The sequence below is a fragment of the Macrotis lagotis genome, chromosome 6, assembly GCF_037893015.1.
Source record: "Macrotis lagotis isolate mMagLag1 chromosome 6, bilby.v1.9.chrom.fasta, whole genome shotgun sequence".
NCBI classification, from domain to species: Eukaryota; Metazoa; Chordata; class Mammalia; order Peramelemorphia; family Peramelidae; genus Macrotis; species Macrotis lagotis.
In genome coordinates this window covers 106394505-106415809 of record NC_133663.1, presented here as the reverse complement: position 1 = coordinate 106415809, position 21305 = coordinate 106394505, and the positions used below count along the sequence as shown (strand labels likewise).

General features: G+C 32.6%; 1 protein-coding gene across 10 annotated transcripts in view; it reads left to right on the top strand.

Annotated features, from left to right (window-relative positions):
- The window catches only part of DIAPH3 (diaphanous related formin 3), a 543832-nt gene that overhangs the window by 346410 nt on the left and 176117 nt on the right, over positions 1-21305 (top strand). For 9 of the 10 annotated variants that reach the window (XM_074191775.1, XM_074191779.1, XM_074191781.1 and 6 more), the window contains one exon: positions 20475-20600. In XM_074191775.1, the coding sequence (XP_074047876.1) occupies positions 20475-20600 (126 nt within the window). Of the gene's footprint in view, positions 1-7706; positions 7837-20474; positions 20601-21305 lie in introns of those variants that run through there. The other variant, XM_074191784.1, reaches the window with a different exon arrangement.

Sequence of the window (21305 nt, the reverse complement as noted above, 5' to 3'; positions counted from 1 at the left end):
TTCAAAAAAAACTACCATAATTAGTTTTTCACACTCCATAGTACTTCATCTCTGCAGAGAGATAAGGATCCCTCTGTTTCTTTTCTTTTCTTTGAGGTCAAGCTTGGCCAATAGAATGTAATGGCAGGGGGCTGCTAGACGGCGCCGTGGATAAAGCACCGGCCCTGGAGTCAGGAGTACCTGGGTTCAAATCCGGTCTCAGACACTTACCTAGCCCTGTGGTCTTGGGCAAGCCACTTAACCCCATTTGCCTTGCAAAAACCTAAAAAAAAAAAAAGAATGTAATGGTAGTAACATTTTTGTTCTTTCCATGTGTTGTAAATAGTCATTGTTTTATAACAGTCTATTGTCGCCCAAATTTTCTCCTAATCCTCATTCGCCTTACTCCTGAAAATTTTCTGTATGTCTGTATGCTTTCATGCATGTATATATGTTTAGTGTGTGTATATATATATATATATTTAGTATTTGTGTGTGTATAATATATTTAGTATTTGTGTGTGTATACACACACACACACACACACACACACTTGTGTACATTGTTTCTCCAATATGTTGTAAGTTCCTTGATCTTGACTCCTTTGTTTCTGTCTTTATAACCTCTTGCCAATCAATGTGCCTGACAAGTTATAGGCATTTCTTAAATGTTAGATTGATGAAGTGGTCATCATCCTAAAGTGACTGAACATAAGTAAATACTGAGTCATATGCTTCCTGGTTTTTTTTATCTTTAGAAATTTCTTCTGCACCTAATCTACATTAGCATTAAATTCATCCTTGCTATGATGACAGGTCTTCACAAGCAATATTTCCTACTAGGCTTTATTTTTACCATTATATAATTGATTAAAAAAATGTAAGAATACAGGATCCCACTGTGCTTATTGTTAAGTGTGAAAAATGTATGTTATTGATTAGGTCAATAAAACTTTCACCAATGCATATGCCATTATTATATAAGATAGTTTTGAGATTCAACTGCAGTGGAATCCAGTTGATTTAGAGACTCAACTCCAGTTCACATGCATGTCATGGTAAGCATTTCTGTTGTTATGTCCTTCAAGAATGAAGCAATGATAATTTCTATTTACTCTCTTGAAGTTTATTTCTCAGTCTAAGAATCCTGCATTAAGTTGATTTCTGTATTTTTCTTTTTATGACTCAGAGTCATAAAAAGATTTCTGGATTAGGTAGATTTATGAATTATCTGCTTTGTCCACAGTGGGCTTTATAAATTACACCATTTATAGTATCACTAGCATTGTACATTCTTATTATAATGCTATTTTAACATTATTTTTATTTTTATAGTTTTGTTAATTTTCTGTCTCTTATGACAGTTGCTTTTGTATTTCTGTTATTTTTAATGTTATGTAACATTTCCCCAAATGTTTAGGTGCACATTGTATAACTTCTTGTGTGAATTATCTTTACTTATCTTTAAACTAATAATTCATAGAGGTAGTATTGCACTTGTGGAAATTTATCTGCTGCTTTTACATTATAAATGTTAGGTTTATATTTGACATGTTTTTCTGTCAGTTTTTCCTATCTGTTACTTTTCTTCTCTTGATATGATACATTTTAAAACTTCTATATCTATAAAAAATTACATATACTTCCATATTATAAATATAAATATCTTGCTTAGTATAGTATCCGGAATAGTAAATGTTTAATGAATGATTGATCATGAGAGTGGCTACTGAACAAGGTGAATATAGAGTAAGCATCATCATCAAAAAGAATTGGCTTGGAGACAGCTAGATGGCTCAGGGGACAGAGCACCAGCCCTGGAATCAGGAGGACCTGAGTTCAAATTCAGTATCAGACAATTAAAATTACCTAGCTATGTGACCTTGGGCAAGTCACTTAACCCCATTGCCTTAAATATATAAAATAAAATAAAAAAGAGGTAGATTGGCTCATTCTGAGAGTCCCAAAAACCTTTTTAGGACTTAGGGTTGTAGAGCAACAGTCTGAATTGATAGAAATAAATTCAATAGAAGTAATTCTACATATCAAATAAATCATAGCTTCAATACAAAAAAAATTACATGCACCTTAGTTGACTTCTCTTTTCCTTCCTTCTCCATTAGTACTCCAGGAGTACTGTCTACCAGTAGTAGTTGGCAATGCAAATTGTTTTTTATGGATTCATCTTATATTTTATTTTCTTAATTTAATTCTCAGTTTTAATTCTGTCATTAAACAAATGGAATTTTTTCTTTAAGTCATCTTATTGTTTACTAGTAACAATATTTTAAGTTTGTTATTTTCAATACATAATAAGTTAATATGGTTCATATAATTATTTATCCTAATTATGTATTAAGGAAAATACATATTTAGAAAACAATTACAAAATAGATTTTTTGATCTTACACTCATAATCATTGAGATACACATGTGTGAATATAATAATAGATGACATTTCTATAGTACTTTAAGAATTAATAAGTGCTTTACATGGATTATCTTATATGATCCTCAGCAATCTTGTTAGATACATTTGGTTTCCTTATTTTAAAGATGAAAAAAGAGGGAAATTTAGTGACTTATTTAGAATTACCTTTAAGGCATGTTTTGTACTCCGGTTTCCCTGATTTCAAGTCGTGCTGAATGAATAAGTGAATGAATGAAAAAGCATTAATCAAGAACTAACCATGTTCAAGACACTATATTCAAGATGAGAGATACAGATAGAAATAGGACAATGCCTATTCTTGAGGAACTTACCTTTTAAATTAACAGTTTCAGCTGCAAGTCAGGTAGAAGGGTCCCAGTGTCCTTTGAGTGCAGTGGCAAAACAGATGGTAATATCTTTTCTTTAGTGTAGTTTCCACTGATGAAATATGATTAATTTCCTCATACTGAACCACTTTTGACAGTGCCAAGAACCTGGGTGACAAGAATTTTCTTGTCTTTGGTTTTCATTATTTATGATTAGAACACCTGTAAGATGGTGTTTCTGAGAAGGTATGGTGGAGATATACATCTCTTCAGATTGTGTTCTGGAAGCAATGTTATTCCCAAGACTCCTGGATTCTGTGTCCTGAATTATCTGCATCATTATTTGAGGGGTGAAAATGATGTTCAGGGGAAAAATATTTTTTACATAAAGATTTCAATTTTGTTATCCCCGTTTTGTAAAATAACCCATTGCAGTTTTGATTTTTATTGTATTAAATGAATATGTTGATGGTAGTTTGATTTGTCTGGCACATGCTGTCTCCTTTCTTTCCCTCCGGTTTTTTTTTTTTTTTTTTTTTTTTTTTTTTTGGTCCTTCAGCTAGGCTGTCTTGCCCGTCCAGTAGCAGTTGATTGAGTGGCCATAAAGATGGCTATCTTCTCTTATGCAGGAGTTTCTTCCCCTGGTGCTGGCTGTGATGACATGACTGGAATTAGGATCCATGTTCAAGGTGTAGGGGAAAGAAGGATATTGATACTCTCAGGACTTCTGTGCTTATCACTTAACTGCTGACATGCTGCATCTATGTGTGTGTATTTATTTTCAACTGAGCAGAGTCATTTGTTTCATATGCATTTATTTTCCTTCTAAATAAATGATAATTTACTGGTATATCTTATTTAAAATTTACTTTAAAATAAAATGTTATTAGTGTGCTAATCTTGGTTGGATTTATTTATTATGAATATTCAAATTTGAAGAATGGAACATAATTTTTTTTCTTGCCATGTTGCTATTCAAACCTCCCAAAAGCATTTATAAAACATAATTCTTTCTTATTGCTGATTTATGGAAAGTTAACATTCTTTGTTCTGTTTCTGAAATGTCTGTTATATTCTATTGATCTACTAATTTGTCTATTTTCACTGAATTCTTTTCATTGATGCATTATAGTGTTTTCAACTCTGAATTGGTGGGTGTATGTTCATTGTCTTTTTATAAAAAGTACATTTTGATTTTCCTTTTCTTAATTTTTTTGGAAAAAAGTTTCTTTTTGTTTAATTTATTTTTATTAAAGATATTATGTGACTTTTATAATCTCCCCCCCCCCCACGAAAGGCAATCTGTCAGTCTTTACTTTGTTTCCATGTTGTATCTTGATCGAAATTGGGTGTGATGAGAGAGAAATCATATCCTTAAAGAAGAAACAAGAAGTCTAAGAGGTAACAAGATCAGACAATAAGATCTGTTTTTTCCTAAATTAAAGGGAATAGTCCTTGAACTTTGTTCAAACTCCATAGCTCCTTATCTGGATGCAGATTGCACTCTCCTTTGCAGACAGCCCAAAATTGTTCCCGATTGTTGCACTAATGGAATGAGCGAGCTCTTCAAGGTTGATCATCACTCCCATGTTGCTGTTAGGGTGTACAGTGTTTTTCTGGTTCTGCTCATCTTGCTCAGCATCAGTTCATTGCATAAAGATTTCAATGTTGTTATTCCAGTTTTGAAAATAACTCATTGTGATCTTTATTATATTAAATGAATATGTTAATCTGGCGGCTCTTGCTAGTTTGTCCAAAAATATAAACATAGATCACCTTTTCAGTATGGATTGTTGGGGGGAAGGACAAGGTGGGACATATAAGTAATAATTTTAAAAAATAGTCTGTTTGCCAACAATACTCCAGGGATAAATTTTTCTTTTGAGAAAAATTTCATATATACATATACATATACATATGTGTGTGTGTGTGTGTGTGTGTGTGTGTGTGTGTGTGTATATATATTTACATTTTCCCTTGATTTCTTCTCTGATGCCCTGCCAGAATGCCTTTTAACAAAGATTTTTTAAGAGAAAAAAAATCAACTAAACATATCAAACATTTTATGCTAAGTTTCTCTACAGACTCTTCAGCAGATGAAGTGTATGTCTTCTCATGTCTCTCCTTTGAAACACATTTTGTTTTTTTAAGGTTTTCCAGATTTCAGTTTTGATTGTTCAGTGTTGTTCTTTTCAAGATCAGTTTTATAGTCATGTAGCAAAATATGTTACTTTCCTGGCTCTTTTTACTTTTACTTTGCATTACTTTTTAATCTTTCCATTTATTTCTGTGTTCATCATGTTCATTATTTCTTAAAGCACAAGAATAATTCATTATATTTCTGTGTCACATTTTGTTTAACCATTCCCTAGTTGATTGGCATCTATTTTTGTATCCAGTTATTTGTTACCACAAAAAGTGCTACTATAAATATTTTGGTTTTTGTTTGTCCAAGGACCTTCAGTGATTATATGCCTAGAAATATAATCTCTGAATGAGAGAGTATGAATATTTCAACCCCTTTATTTACAATTCCAAATTTCTTTTCAGAGTATTAAATCTACTGACTGAATGAATGTCCTTGTTTTTCCAAATCTCCTAAACATTGTTTATTCCCAACTTTTGTCATTTCTATCATTTTGCTAAGAATAACATTAAATCTCAGGATTGTTTTGATTTGAATTAACCTTATTATTCATGTAGTTGTTAATATTATGTTATTCCAAGAAATTTTCATTCATCCTTTGACTATGTCAGAGAATGGCTTTTGGTTTTATATTTCTATTAATTATCTATATATCTTATATCAAATCATTTCCAGTGATATTTTATATGAAAATTTACCTTCACTTTCTTATTCATTTTGTTAACTTTATTTGTACAAAATATTCTCAATGGCATTTAATAAGTTATCTATTTTTTCTTTTGTTAAATGGTCTAAATTCTTGGTTGTTTAAGAATGTCTTCTAGATGTAGGTATGAAGATATAGATATTAAATCTGCCGTTATAATTGTAATGATATAATTTTTAATCCATTTATATCCTATATATCCATTTTGAACTTATTGAACAATATGATAAAGTATTGATTGGTAAGCTCAGTTTTTGTCATTCTGCATTTCAGTTTCCTTAGCAATTCTTATCAAATTCAATTCTTTCCTAAGTGATTTGTGTTTTCTGATTTATCAAATACTGAATTATTATTCTGTGTCAATTTGTTCTTTTGATCTACTTTGTAATTTTTTAACCATTATCAAAAGGTTTTCATGATTGCCACTTGATAATATGATCTGACAAATGAAAATACTCTCCCTCACATTTCTATCTTTTTCATATTTTTCATTGATATTGTGACAGCTAGGTGTCACTGTCTCTAGAGCATTTAGCCTTGGAATCAGGAGGTTGGGAGTTAGAATCCAGCCTCAGACACTTGCCACTTACTAGCTGTGTGACCTTTGGCAAGTCATTTAACCCTGATTGCCTCACATCCAGGACCATTTCTAGTCATCCTGATTCAAATCTTGCCACTAGACCCAGATGACTCTGGAGGAGAAAGTAAGATTGATGAATTAGGTGGATTTATTTTATATTCTGTACTTTTGCTAAATTGTCAATTGTTTCCATTATTTTTTTAGTCTGTACTTTAGGGTTCTCTAAGTATGCCATCATAGCTTCTGCAGAGAGTGATAATTTTTTTTCCTTATGGCTAATTCTTTTTCCTTGAATTTCTTTTATTTGTCTTATTGCTATAGCTTGCATTTCTATATAATATGGAATAATAGCAGTGATAATAGAAATTTTTCCTTCACCCCTGATTTTATTGGAAAGTATTATAATTTATCTCATTGTAGATAATGATCACTTTTGGTTTTACACTTTCTGCATATATTGATAAAATCATATAATTTTGTTTTTATTATTGATATGGTCAATTATTTAGTTTTATTTAAGGATTTATTTATTCATTCATTCATTCATTTATTATTTAATTAGCCTTGCCTTCCTGGCACAAATCCAGTCTGGTCATAGTAAATGATCTTTGCAATTTGTTGCTGTAATCTCCTTCTAGTGTTTTATTTAAAATTTTTCATCAATATTCATTAGGGAAATTACACTGTAGTTTTTTCCTCCATATTTACTGTCCCTGGTTTAGATATCAAAACCATATTTGTGTCATGGAAGGAATTTAATTGGACTCTTCTTTAGCTATTTTTAAAACAATTTATGTAATATTTAAATTAGTTGTTCTTTAAGTAATGTAGAATTTACTTATAAGTCCATCTGCTATTGGGCATTTTTTTTATACCTCATTTATGACTACTCTCCTTTTCCAAGATAGGGTTATTTAATATTCAATTTTTTCTTCTAATATGGACAACATAAATTTTTAAATATTCATCAATTCACTTATCAGTTTTATTGCTATATAATTGGGCAAAGTAGCTCTGAAAGTTTCTTTGATCTCATCTTCATTGTTTGTCCAGGTTCCCTTTTTCATTTAGAGACTTGTAATTTTGTTTAATATAGCTAGGTGGCACAGTGGCTAGAGTACTAGCCCTGGAGTCAGGAAGATCTGAATTCAAATTTAACCTGACTTTTGCCCTGAGCAAACCACTTAACCCTGTTTGACATAGTTTACTCATCTATAAAATGAGCACAGCAAAGATACTATAATATCTTTTCTGAGAAAACCCCAAATAAGGGTCATAAAGAGTCAGACAGAATGGAAAAGATTTTATAGCAAAAAAAACTTTGGTTTTCTGTTTTCCTTTCTTTTTAAATTAGCCAGTAGTTTTTTTTTTGACCCTCTCTCTCCTCCCTCCATAAAACTTAGTTTCCAATGTTATTGACGTTGATTGATTACAGAATCTGTTTCTTTGGTTATTTTAAAGCAAAAATATATAAACTTTGTTATTTGTATTTATAAAAAATAGTTTTGAAGTTTCAATGCAGTTTTTCTTTCAATTTAGCTAAAGGACACAAAGTCAGCAGATCAGAAAACAACGTTAGTTCATTTCCTAGCTGAAGTGTGTGAAGAAAAATATCCAGATATCCTGACGTTTGTTGATGATTTGGAGCATATAGACAAAGCTAGCAAAGGTATGTATGGGTTGTATCAAAATTTTGTTTGTTCTTTGGTGTTGTTGATCATTAAACACTGTTAAGTGGTAATATAAGGTAATGGATGAAAGATTTTTTTGAGAATTTTTTAAAAAGTGTTTCTATTTTGTGTCTGAACATTTTAGCTCAAGATAAATGTAAATTTTATTTGTTTTCAATGTAAGCGTGAGAACTAACAGCTATTCTTTTGTAAGAGACAAATAGTCTCTGTTTCTGGAACATACAAGTCATAAATGTACTCTGCCTTTATATATTCACTCTCCCAGGAACCTCACATGCCATTGACTTTGTTAAACTGTCTCCTGTTGTACTTTTTGTTGTTTGATGTGTCATTATTTTTTAAGACTTAAAGTCTTTTTGTTCTTTTCTAAATTTTGATCCCCTTCCTTTATTGTAGATTTCTACAGATTCCTTTCCTAAACCCCTTCCTACTTCCTGATTATTGGAGTCTTTCCTTGTGTATGTACAATAGCATGGCAACTGCCTAACCACCTCTTCCATTTTTCTTTCAAAAGCCAAATGGAATTGTAAGACTTTTGAGGGACTCAGGACTTAAGCTAATAGTCCTCCTTCTTCCAGCTTGTATTCCCTTTCCTTCTTTTCAGAACTAATAAAAATGTCAATTGTCAAATTAATAAGTCATGAAACTAAATTTTGGTTATACTACTGTGCTTCAAATCTGAGTAGTCAACTCCATTCATGATGCAAATTGCAGCCCTTTACAATTTAATAATTTTCTTAAAGAGTTGCTATGACTGAAGAATTTATCATACTTGGTTGACATTAAGATGGATGTCTGAACTTGAACAGACTGAGAAAAAGAAAGATAGTCAATCAAACAAAACTTGGTTAAAAACTTGAATTAAAAAAAATAGTACTTTCCCTAAGCAGTAAAACTGGTTATTTAGCAATTGGTTTTATTTTTTATCCAAAGCTTAAACGTATCCTTTGTGGAAATATTTTATGAAAATAAATCTTGAAATGAGCCTTGCTTTCTTGATACCTGAAGATGGTAAAGAAGGAAAAAAAAAACCAATTGGTTTTTTAAATAATTTCTTGAAATAAAAAAACCAAAGCAGTTTCTTTTAAAGGTTTTTTATTACATAAAAATCATTTATAATGTAAAGACTTCATATAATTATTCTCAGTGTTACTTTCAGCAAGAAACCTTTTTGAAAAAAAATAAAATGATGAAATAATTTATTTTCTGGTGTTTGAAGTCACATTATTTCACTGTCACAATAAAATATTTTTAAAAAAATAGTAGAAATCATTGATTATGTTCAATTCTGACCATTTTTATTGTTTTATGCAGACGTATTTTTGAGTCGAAAGACAGTGTGGCAAAATGAATTTTCTTGTTGTTAAGGAAAACCTGAGGTTTAAGTCTTCACCTCTAGAACATAATGATGGTACTCCATTCACTTCTCTATGTTTTGAAGGAATGAGATTTATATTCATGATGAGAGATCTGTGTTAGTGGGGTAATTTCCCAAGGAAAAAATCTCCTATAGTGAGGAATGTTTGCCTTCCTCCCCCCAAAAGTACTTAAGTTCATTGGATTTGTGCCCTTTAATCTGTTGTAGGTGGTAACTATCAAGACTATATGTATGGAATAACAGATAGTTTACCTTTAATGTTTGGAACATAACTATACTTGGTTAGAGACCATTTTCCCCCTTAGAGCAGATTTTTGATATAGGATTTTGTATTATAATATGTTTCAATTAATGAATAGAGATTTTGAAGATGTAGATAAAATATTTTTGATGCCAGGGTAGAATGTTTACTTATGAGTATTTAATCTGCTTTTATATTATATATTACCCTTGGACATTTTCCACATTTGAAATTTCCTTGGTGAATTTGTCATGAATTAGAAAGTACCTTTGAATTTGAAAATAATATCTTGGTCATTAGATACTCCTAGAGATCAACAGGGGGTATTTTCATTTCAACTAATGAGCATACCATTATGACAATTTTAAAAGATCAATTTCATTAGGATTGCTTCTTTTTGAAGATATAATAGCTTGTAGCTTTCTCATAGTATTTCATTGAAACATGGTTTGGGTCATTATTTTATCTCTATATGTCTCTATTTTTTTTTTCTAAAAAATGATGGAGGTATAGGAATTATCTTTCTTTTTTCCCTTCAGGTAAAATGTTAAATTATAGTAATTGTCTTTTCTGTTTGAAAAGGTCTGTGTTGTCAACTTTAATCTGATACATGATATATACATTATGTTTATTATAATGAGAGGAGTGTTGTGTAAAGACCTCCTTCTTAATTGATTCTTATCTAATGCAAGCTTTCTTTATTTTTCAACTGTTATAAAACTTTAATCCATTATGAAATTGAAGTATCTCATTCTTGTGCCTTTCTGAGTCAGGTTCAATTCAACACTGACCTAGCTTTAGGCCATTGCAATGGCCCAGCAATTTACCTAGGATCATTCTTTATGTCAATGGCTCTTAGTTTTTCTTTTCTCTTTCCTTTTCCTGGATCTTTTTTTTTTTTAGAGAGAAAAAAATCCTTAACTCTTCCTTCCTTTTTAAAGTGCCCTTCAATTAACTACTTTCTCATTTCAAGCTGCAGGACATAGAAGATATGAATGATTTGGTTACCACATCATAGTATTCTCAAGGGAATATAAAGAGCAAAGGGATGAGATAAAACTTAGTTTTAATTTTTTTAGAAGATTGTATTGTATTTGTTTATATTTCTTCTTTAGTCTATTGATGATCACCTTCCTTTGAAAAATTAAAAATAAGATCCAATTACTTTGTGTCCTTTAGAAACTGGCAATTGTAGGTATTAGAACATTGTTTAATACTGTCAATCCTTAGGTCAAGTTTAATTAAACTATATAATATAACTTAAGCTTTTTTGTTTTTAATCAGTGCTTCTTGGTTATTAGCTTATCTAACTCTTGCATTTTGCAACCATCTACACATACATCCTATGCAGGGACTACTAGTGTTCTAAAGAAAACTTTGATAGTTGTGACTCTGGGTCAGACATATGTACCTCACTTGTGATTTTAATTCTCTTCTAAAATCTTGTTTGCATCATTTTCAGACTAATTTTTGGAGTCATCTAATTTGACCTCATACTACTTTCCTTACAATCTAATTTTTTTTTTTGTTTTTGGAAATATTCGTATATATATTCTCAAACATTTTTCTCATCCACACACAAGAACTTCTGTTTATTCAAATTCATTTGTATGTCCTTTATATCTCATAGAGTCTTTTTTTTTTTTGCATCATTATCAGACTAGGTTTTGGGACCTTCTAATTTGACCTCATCCTATTTTCCTTACTATTTAATTTTTGCTTTTCAAAATATCTATATCTATATCTATATCTATATCTATGTCTATCTATCTATGTCATTCCTCAAACATTATTCTCATCGACACACAAGAAATTATTCAATTTCAAACTGTCTTTTATACTCCATTTTCTTTTAGCACTTGGTTCCTTTTATTTCACAAAAATACTTAGATGTTCAATAGCATCTTCTGAATTTTAGCTCCCTTACCACCGCACAATATCTAACAGAATTACCTCTCTGTATCGCAAATATTTGTCTTTTATTCACCTACTGAGTTCTCTTAAAACACTTACTTTCCAGGTGGCTGCCACCTGGAAATTGCATAGAGTTTGAAATTTTCAAATGAATCTATACTGTAATGAGCAGTGATATTTTTCAAAGGCTTGGTTAACCTCCTCATGCTATCATCTTTAAAAAATACTAATTAAAATTTATTAGCAAGTTGGATCTATTTTAAGTATTCAATATTAGTATTTCTGACTTTGCATTTTGTTTTATGGTTACAGAGGCAAACTATGAAAATATTAATTTTTAAATTGGCATTAACATTTAGAGACTTATGCTGGATGAAATTAATAATGTATAGCTAGTTTAATTTGCTAGATCAATAGGTAACTGGAGTAACTTGATTGAGTGAAATAGAGAATTCATTTAATTTTCACACATTTATATACTTATTCATTTTCTATTTATATTTAAAATAAATTTAAATGTCCCTTATAGTTCAATTCAACATAATCTATTAAGAGGATACTTGGTGAATAGGGCCTACCTGAGAGCTTGAGGATACAAAGAAAAGAATAAACAGTCTCTGACCAGAAGGAGCTTCTGTTTTCCCTGGAATCATCCAACCCTCTACTTTTCTTTTTTACAGAGAAGCCTGAGTTTCAGTAACGATTTAAAACTTCCTTGCTATAACTCTTCTGTCATTCATTATGTTAATGGTGCTATTTTTTTCTAATTCACATTTGATCCAAACATGTGGTATATTCAGCTTCTTACACAGATTGAGATAGCCAGAAATCTTCTGCATGCTTTCTTTTTTTAGGGTTTGCTTTCATACTTCCAGTTTATTTCTCAAATAGTAAAGTTTTTGATGGATGAGGAATTGTTTATTTTTTTTTTATGCTTCTTTGACTTTTTGCACATTGCTTTTCTCTCCTCCTGTCATGATATGGCAATACTTTGGACTTGGTTGGAAATGGGAGGGAGAGTGTCAGAGGCATATTCTTATTAATAACATAAACTTGATTACTGTTTGTTGGCTAGGTTATAAAGGTGCCATTGCAGTATGGGTCATACTATTTTGCCTTTAAGATTCTAATTTTAGGGGCGGCTAGGTGGTGCAGTGGATAGAGCACCGGCCCTGGAGTCAGGAGTACCTGAGTTCAAATTGGAAATGGGAGGGAGAGTGTCAGAGGCATATTCTTATTAATAACATAAACTTGATTACTGTTTGTTGGCTAGGTTATAAAGGTGCCATTGCAATATGGGTCATACTATTTTGCCTTTAAGATTCTAATTTTGGGGGCGGCTAGGTGGTGCAGTGGATAGAGCACTGGCCCTGGAGTCAGGAGTACCTGAGTTCAAATCTGGCCTCAGACACCTAATAATTACCTAGCTGTGTGGCCTTGGGCAAGTCACTTAACCCCATTGCCTTGCAAAAACTTAAAAAAAAAAAGATTCTTATTTTAAAATTCTCCAATTCCGTGATTACACCAGAGTTTAAAATAAACATTTTTTTAAATGATTTTCATATTTTCAAAAAAAAAGCACTACAAAACTTTCCGTTTATAGCTAGAGAATAGCACTGTATTGGCAACTAGGTGACATAGTAGATAGATATTTGACTTTAGGTTCAAGAAAATCTGAATTATGAGCAAGACAGTTGTGTGACCCTGAGCAGACAGTTTTGCCTCTCTCAGCTTCAGTTGCCTCATCTGCCGAAATAAAGAATGGTGTGGCAGGATTGTTGTGAGGATCAAATGAGGAAACACAGGAACAGTACTTTGCAAATGTTAAAATGCTTTATCGGGGCAGCTAGGTGGCGTACTGGATAAAGCACCAGCACCAGCCTTGGAGTCAGGAGTACCTGGGTTCAAATCCGGTCTCAGACACTTAATAATTACCTAGCTGTGTGGCCTTGGGCAAGCCACTTAACCCCATTTGCCTTGCAAAAAAAAAAAAGAAACCTAAAGTGCTTTATCAATTAGCTATTATTATTGCTATCATGATTGTTTTTTTATGTTATTGTTAAATGAACACCAGTAAATATAACATTTTTTATTTCTGAAAGAAACTTTGAGTTAATTCCAAAATAATATCTAATGAAAACCTGAAAGCTGGTGTACATCCTTATTTATTGTTTAGTGAATTGTGTTTAACATTCTATATGTTGCTTTCAGGTAATACTGTCAAAATGAGACATACATACAAAGATAGAATAAAGGGCTAGAGTAGATTTTATTATGTAAAAAAGCAGGAGTAAGGATCATGATCTCAGGCAAAGTGAAAACTAAAATAGATGTGTCAGCAATATCATTTAATATTAATTTATACTAATTAAAATAACTAGATAGTATAAAATACCTGAGGTTATACCTGCTAAAACAGCATGTAAACTAAATGAGTATAAACTAAATGAACATGAACATAAAATCCATTTTATACAAATAAAATCATTTCTAAATAATTGATGTAATATTTATTGTTCATGGGTAGATTAAGTTAATATAAAAATATGTAATATATTCAGTGCCATCCTAATTAAATTATTTAAAAAATTATTGAATTTGAAAAAATAAAATTCATATGAAAGAACAACAGGTCAGGGACTTATTTCAAAGAAACGGGGAAAAAGATGTAAAGGAATTAGATTCAGGAGTATGAGACTTTAGACTATATTATAAGGTGAGAGCATCATTGATGTATGAAATGAATAGTTTTGATTATTTTAAATTAAAATTTTCTTGTATAAACAAAATCTATGTAGAATGCAGAAAATTGGGAATTGGAATCTGTGAGTGTATATTTTAATATATCTATATATGTATAGATGTCTATAGATTTCTATCTATAAGTGAATCCATATTTAATTGTAGTCTCCCTTAGGGTGGAAGTAGGTGGAGGGAGTGAGAAAGAAGAATTAAAGTAAAAATTTCTCAACAAACAGAGAACAAAAGAAAATCTATAAGAAAGCCAAGAAATGCTGGACAGACTTGAAAATAGTGTGTAGTAATTATTCTATAGGCTTTCTTGAAGTAGAAATTGTTTAATATAGAATCCCCTTATAGTTCTGCTGTGTATGTGAGAATGTTTTTCCTATCTTTTTCTGTTTTGTATTTAAGTTTAAAATAAGTAATACAATTTATTTTATTTTTTCTTTTAATTTTAATTTGCATATTTACACATTACTAAAATAGTCTTGTTGTAAGAGTAAACATAACCCCCCCTCCACAAAAATAAAAAACCACATGAGAAATAAAGTGAAAGAAAAGAGGGGAAAAAATATGCTTCAGTCTGTGTTCAGAAACTATCAGCTCTGTCTCTGGGTTGGATCACATTCTTTATCATAAGTCCATCAGAGAAGTTATTTCCACATTTTCCCACAGTTATTGTTGCTGTTTGTAATTCCCTCCATCCATTCTTCCCCACTACTATTCTATTTTCTCTCTCCTTTAACTCTATCTCTCTTCAAAAGTGTGCTGTGGGGCAGCTGAGTGTGTAGTGGGCAGAGCACTGACCCTGGGGCCAAGAGGCCCCCAAGCCTACATCCCACCCCAGAAACCCAGAGACCACCCAGCCCTGGGGTCCTGGGTAGGTTCCCCAATTCCACCACCTTACAAAAAGTAAAAAAAAAGAAAATGTGTGATTTCTGACTCCTCTCCCATGATCTATCCTCTCTGCCCCTTGTCCCCTTTCTCCCATCCCCTTTCTCTTTTTTCTTTTTTTATATTAATATTTTATTCGTTTTCCAATTGTATACAATAGTAGTTTCTGTCTATCATTTTCTGTAAGATTTTGAACTTTACAGTTTTTCCTTCACCCTCCCTTACCCCCCCATCCCCCCACAGAAGGCAGTCTGATAATCTTTACATAGTTTTCATGTTACACATTGATTGAAATCGAATGTGTTGGGAGAGAAATCATATCCTTGAGGAGAAAATAAAATACTACAGATAGCAAAATTATGTAGTACATAAGATACTTAAAAAAATTGAAGGTAATAGATTTTGGTCTTTGTTTAAACTCCAGTTCTTTTTCTGGGTATAGATGTATCTTCTTTTTCTTCTAGATTTCTATGCCCTATTAAGTATGTGTGTTGTTTCCTCTCTGAGCCATTTCTGTCTGATGAGAATGAAGGTTCCCTCATTTCCCCTCATCTTCCCCCACCTCCATACCATTGCAAAAGCTATTCTTTAACATGAGATTTCTTAGCCTGTTCTACCTCTACTTACCCTTTCTCTCAGTCCATTTCCTTTTCACCTTTTGATTCCATTTTTACAATATATTATACCTTCAAATTCAGCCCTCTCCTGGGCCTTGTCTATATATGTTCCATCTCCTAAACCCCTACTTTCTCTGATTTCCTTTACCAAGGCTACCAAGGCATCACCATTCTTTGTTGTTGTTTTTTTTTTTTAGGTTTTTTGCAAGGGGTTAAGTGGCTTGCCCAAGGCTACACAGCGAGGTAATTATTAAGTGTCTGAGACTGGATTTGAACCCAGGTACTCCTGACTCCAAGGCTGGTGCTTTATCCACTACGCCACCTAGCCAGCCCTGTATCACCTTTCTTGTAATTTATATAACTTCTATCTGTTGTCCCCATTAGAATTTGCATTTCTTGAAGACTATCACAGTTTTTGCCTGTTTATATTCTAGAATTTAGCATTGTACCCTGGAGCATAGTAATATGCTGAATAAGACAGTAAGCAGTTACTGTCTTCTGAGACTTATAATGTTTAATATTTTATTGACAAATTGCCTATAATATCAAGTGCCATTGTAGGTCAGATTCTTAAAAAGTGCTAATTCCTACATAAGATTATATGAAATCTTGGCCCTAGAGTCAGGAGTACCTGAATTCAAATTTGACCCCAGACACTTAATACTTACTTAGCTGGGTGATCTTGGGCAAGTCACTTAACCCCATTGCCTTGCCAAAAACAAAAAAAAAAATCAGTTGAAATCAGGTAAGAATGTTCCTACCTTGGTTTTTCTTCAAAGGTAGTAAAACTTAAAGGAAAAAAATAATTCTATTAGTTCTTTACTGTACTGGTCTTTATTGTTTGGTTGGGTTTTTTAGGTTTTTGCAAGGCAATGGGGTTAAGTGGCTTGCCTAAGGCCACACAGCTAGGCAATTATTAAGTGTCTGAGACTGGATTTGAACCCAAGTACTCCTGACTCCAAGGCCGGTACTTTATCCACTACGCCACCTAGCCGCCCGAGGACTAACAATCTTAAAGCCATAACTCTCCTGTTGTAGGGCAGGTAGCAATGGCAGTAGTGCCACCTAAAAAAAGTAATATGAATCAGGAAAATATTTATAAATGAGATCATTACATAATGGTGAAAGGAAAACAAATCACAAATTATAAAAATTCACAGCTGTTGTTCAACATAAAATTATTTTAGATAATAATAAAAAGATTAATAGTACAAAATTAATCAAACAAAATATAATAGCAGTGTGAAACCTCAATATTCTGTTAAAGAAATCTCAGATTTCAACTGGTTGTTTAACAAATAGATTTGAATAATCATATAAAACAAAAAGCAAACAATAAAAAGGAATTAATACATATTCTTTTTAAGTGCATATGAAATGCTTATTTCATAGAGAATCTGTGCATAAATTCAGAAGGGCAGAATATATGGACATAGTCTGATATTCAGTCTAGCAAAGTAAAATGCAGCAAAATGAGTCATTTCATGGGTAAAGACAGAGCTCAAGAAGGAAATTTTGAAGACATAAAGGGAAATAATTTGAATAAGGTAGGAGGAAAAAAGCATTTTTTAGGAGAGACACCACAGTAAATACCACAAGGAAACTCCCCTACCAGTTAAGATATTTTATATTTTTTTGGTAAAAAAAAAAGCAAATTCAGGTAATAGGAAATGATTGTAAGAGTATGGCAGTTTCCTGTAAAAGTTCCAAGTATTCTGAGAATTAGAATGAGCTGTCTTGGAAATTTAAGAAAATGGTAAAAAATATGCTTTTTAATTCATATTTTAGTTATGTTTGGAGAAAAAGAATCATGGAAAGACTAGACTACAGTTGACTGGTATGATGATACCTAACAACAAAAAGAACAGAGCTTTTAATTCCTTTTTATTCCTTTAAAAGATAGTGACGTTTATAGTGGAAATAACAGAACAAAAAATGACTAACCAGAAATTTATATCCAGTATATGGAAGGAAATAATAAAACAGCACAACTCGCATTATTTTGCAACTGTGATTGGACTTATGGGATAAAGGAGATTGAGAAATCTGAAGATAATAGTTAGAATGTGAATGGGGGTTATTATAAGTAAGATGGTATCCTTGATGGAAAAATAAGGAAATCTGAAAGGAGGACTGGGGTTGAGAGAAAAAAGATTTTGGACAAGTTGCCTTTGAGATGTCTCCCATGGCAGCTAGTTTGAAATGTGCATTATGCAGTTGGTAATGTGGGCCTTTGGGTCTGATAGATACAGTTGGAGATCATGTACACAGAGATGATAATTAAATTTGGAAGCAAGGTGGTCCCCAACTACAAAGAGAAGAGGTACCTGGCTGAAGTCTTGCAATATATCCAAAGCCACGTTGTGACTGATGGTCCAATAAGAATGATTGTGAAGGAACAGATAAGTAAAGAAACCAAATGAAACCAGTCACAAAAACATAAAAGAGAGTCAAGAAGGTTAAGAACTGAAAAAAAAAAGGTCCTCATATTTGCCAATTAGGTTATCATTTTTAACTTTTGGCAGGGGGAGGGGATTGGTAAATCCACTTTATCCTCTTATCCTGTGTTTCTCCTGGTGTTCTCTTCTGCTTCTTCCTTTCTTTTCTTTTCTTTTTTTTTTTAGGGTTTTTTTTTTTGCAAGGCAAATGGGGTTAAGTGGCTTGCCCAAGGCCACACAGCTAGGTAATTATTAAGTGTCTGAGACTGGATTTGAACCCAGGTACTCCTGACACCAAGGTAGGTGCTTTATCCACTACACCACCTAGCTGCCCTTCTTCCTTTCTTTTCATTGGAATCAACCCCTCTGCTCTCTGGCTTCTAATCTGATAATTTGACTTGTTCTCTCCAAAGGGATCAATGATCTTTTTTTTTTCTTTGCAAGGCAAATGGGGTTAAATGGCTTGCGCAAGGCCACACAGCTAGGTAATTATTAAGTGTCTGAGGCTGGATTTGAACTCAGGTATTCCTGACTCCAGGGCCTGTGCTCTATCCACTATGCCACCTATCCGCCCCCATCAATGATCTTTTAATTCACAAATCTAATGATTTTTTTTCTGTCCTCACCTTTACCTTTCTGTAGCCTTTATTACAGTCCATTACCCCCTTCTCCTGAATATTCTTCCTTCTATAAATTTTCATGACCCTAATCTCTCTTGATTTTCCTACTGCTAGTCAGGTTCCTACATTTATTCTCCTGTAATCCAATCTTGTTTCTTTGTTTGTTTTGCCAGGCAGTGGGGTTAAGTGACTTGCCCAAGGCCACAAAGCTAGGTAATTTCCTGTAATCCAATCTTAACATTTCCCACCCACCTTTTGGAAAGTTTTGCCATAGATTTACTATAAGCATTTCAAACTGAACATGTCTGAAAAGGGACCTTTCCTCCAATCTTCCACACTTCCCTTTTAATGTGTAGGGCACCACTACTTTCTCTGTGACCTAGGCTCATTCACAATTTTGTTATTTTCCTTGATAACATTCTCTCTCACACTTAGTCTGCATATTCAGTCAATAACTGCCTTTCCTGTGGTAGCACACCCTCTCTCAAAGCTATCCCTTTCTCTCTACTGATAGACAACTGTCACCTTCTGCAGACCCTTATCCACTCATGCCCAGACAATTGCAGTGCCCTTCTGGTTGTTCTCCTTTCTTAAATCATTTCCCACACCAATCCCTCTTACATAGAGCTGTCAAAGTGATTTTCTTAAAATGTGATACTGACCCTATTCAGTAAACTCTAGAAATTCTGAGATCAAATGGAAAATTCTCTTTTTGCCTTTTAAAGACCTTCACAGTTTTGCCTCTTCCTTTCTTTTCAGTCTCTCTTTACTCATTTCCATATACTCTATTATCTAGCCACCCCTGACTTTTTGCCATTTCCTGACTTGGTGCCTTGTCTGAGGCCTCTGTTACATCCAAGTTCCCTGACTCCCTTCAGGATTCAGCTGGAATGCCACCTTGGCAGGAGACTTCCCATTCCCTGTCTGCCCCCACCCCAACCACTGCTACTATATAGCTTGCAGGTACATACTCCCCCATTAGCATATTGACAGAGACTATATTTTTGTCATACTTTGTATTACCAGCACTTAGCACAGTATCGGTCACATAGTAAAGCTCCTAATATGTGTTTGGGGACTGACTAGAGCAAGCAGTTTCCATTGTGTAATAGTGGAAGAAGCTAGGTTCCAGAATCCTGAAAGGTGAGTGAAAGATGATGTAATTGAAGCAGAGAAGACTGGTGACTTTTTCTAGGAAAGGAAGAAACAATTGAACAGTAGTTTAGAGGATTTTCTAGTCTAATAAGGATTTTTTAACAATGAGAAGACTGTTATTTTTGTAAATACCAAGTAAAAATTCAGTAAATAGGGAGATGTAAAAGATTTTAGAGAAATAAGAAACAAAAATAAGGCTGTTGTCTCAATTTTGATTAAGTTGGGAAATTATGTTCCCCCCCCCCTTAAAATAACTATTTGAAGCCCCCCCCCCCCTTAAAATAACTATTTGAAGATTGGCAATTTTTGTGTTAGTATTTCCATTACATTGTTATATGGAACTGTATGCTCTTGGATTTTTAGAATTAAATGATTAATCTTTAATGACCTTTCCTGTCTTACTATATGTGTAGCTACATATACTCATTCTTTTTTTTTTTTAAGGTTTTTGCAAGGCAAATAGGGTTAAATGGCTTGCCCAAAGCCACACAGCTAGGTCATATACTCATTCTTATTTTACTACAAGTTTTTACATATACTGTATCTTCTAGAACATTGTACTTTTTTAGCTAATGTACTTTCCATCATATTGAGATTTTTAATATACCATATTTTAGTTTCTGCAGAAAACCTGGAGAAGAACTTGAAACAGATGGGAAGGCAGCTTCAGCAGCTTGAGAAGGATTTGGATTCCTTTCCTTCCCCTGAGGACAAACATGACAAGTTTCTAACAAAGATGTCCATATCCTTTTAACAATTGAATGACTTAAAAGACATCAGTCATCTAGTCTGAAGATTTATTAGTGTTTCAAATTTATTTGCATGACCTGTGTGCAAATTTTCGCATTCATAATTTATTAGTTGTCACCTTTTCATTAGTAAAGCAAATGACTAAATATTCAAAGTCAGTAGAACACAAGTTTATCTTTGAAGTGAAACATACCGAATTAAGTCTCATTATATCTTTACTTCTTTGGACTTGTTTGGAAAATATTGTCTTGGTTTTTTCCCCTTTAACATGTCATTTCTTTCTCTCTTGACCTCAAATACTGATAAGAAATAGAATGGCCTTCAAATCATGTTTATTTAGTATGAATACAAAAATGGGGTATGGTTTACTGTACTGTTGGAATATTTTAGGATCAAAGAAAAGCCAAAGGGCTTTATATGTTCACTCTTTGAGGATATGAGTTAGGATCAAAATATTATAAATCTCATCTTATTTTTGAGAAATTTAGATTATATTTCTTCTTAAAAGCTTTTCAGTTTTCAACTCTGTCATTGGTTTCCATCAAAATTCCTATTTTGGCTAGCATTTTCAATCCCCAAGTAGGACTTTAAAAAAACAAGTTGAACATAATTTAAAAAACAAAAACAACTTCAACCTATACACTAGGATTCTTTGAGTTGAAGAGCTCCTTTCAGTTGTTTTCCTTTGTTATCAGTAA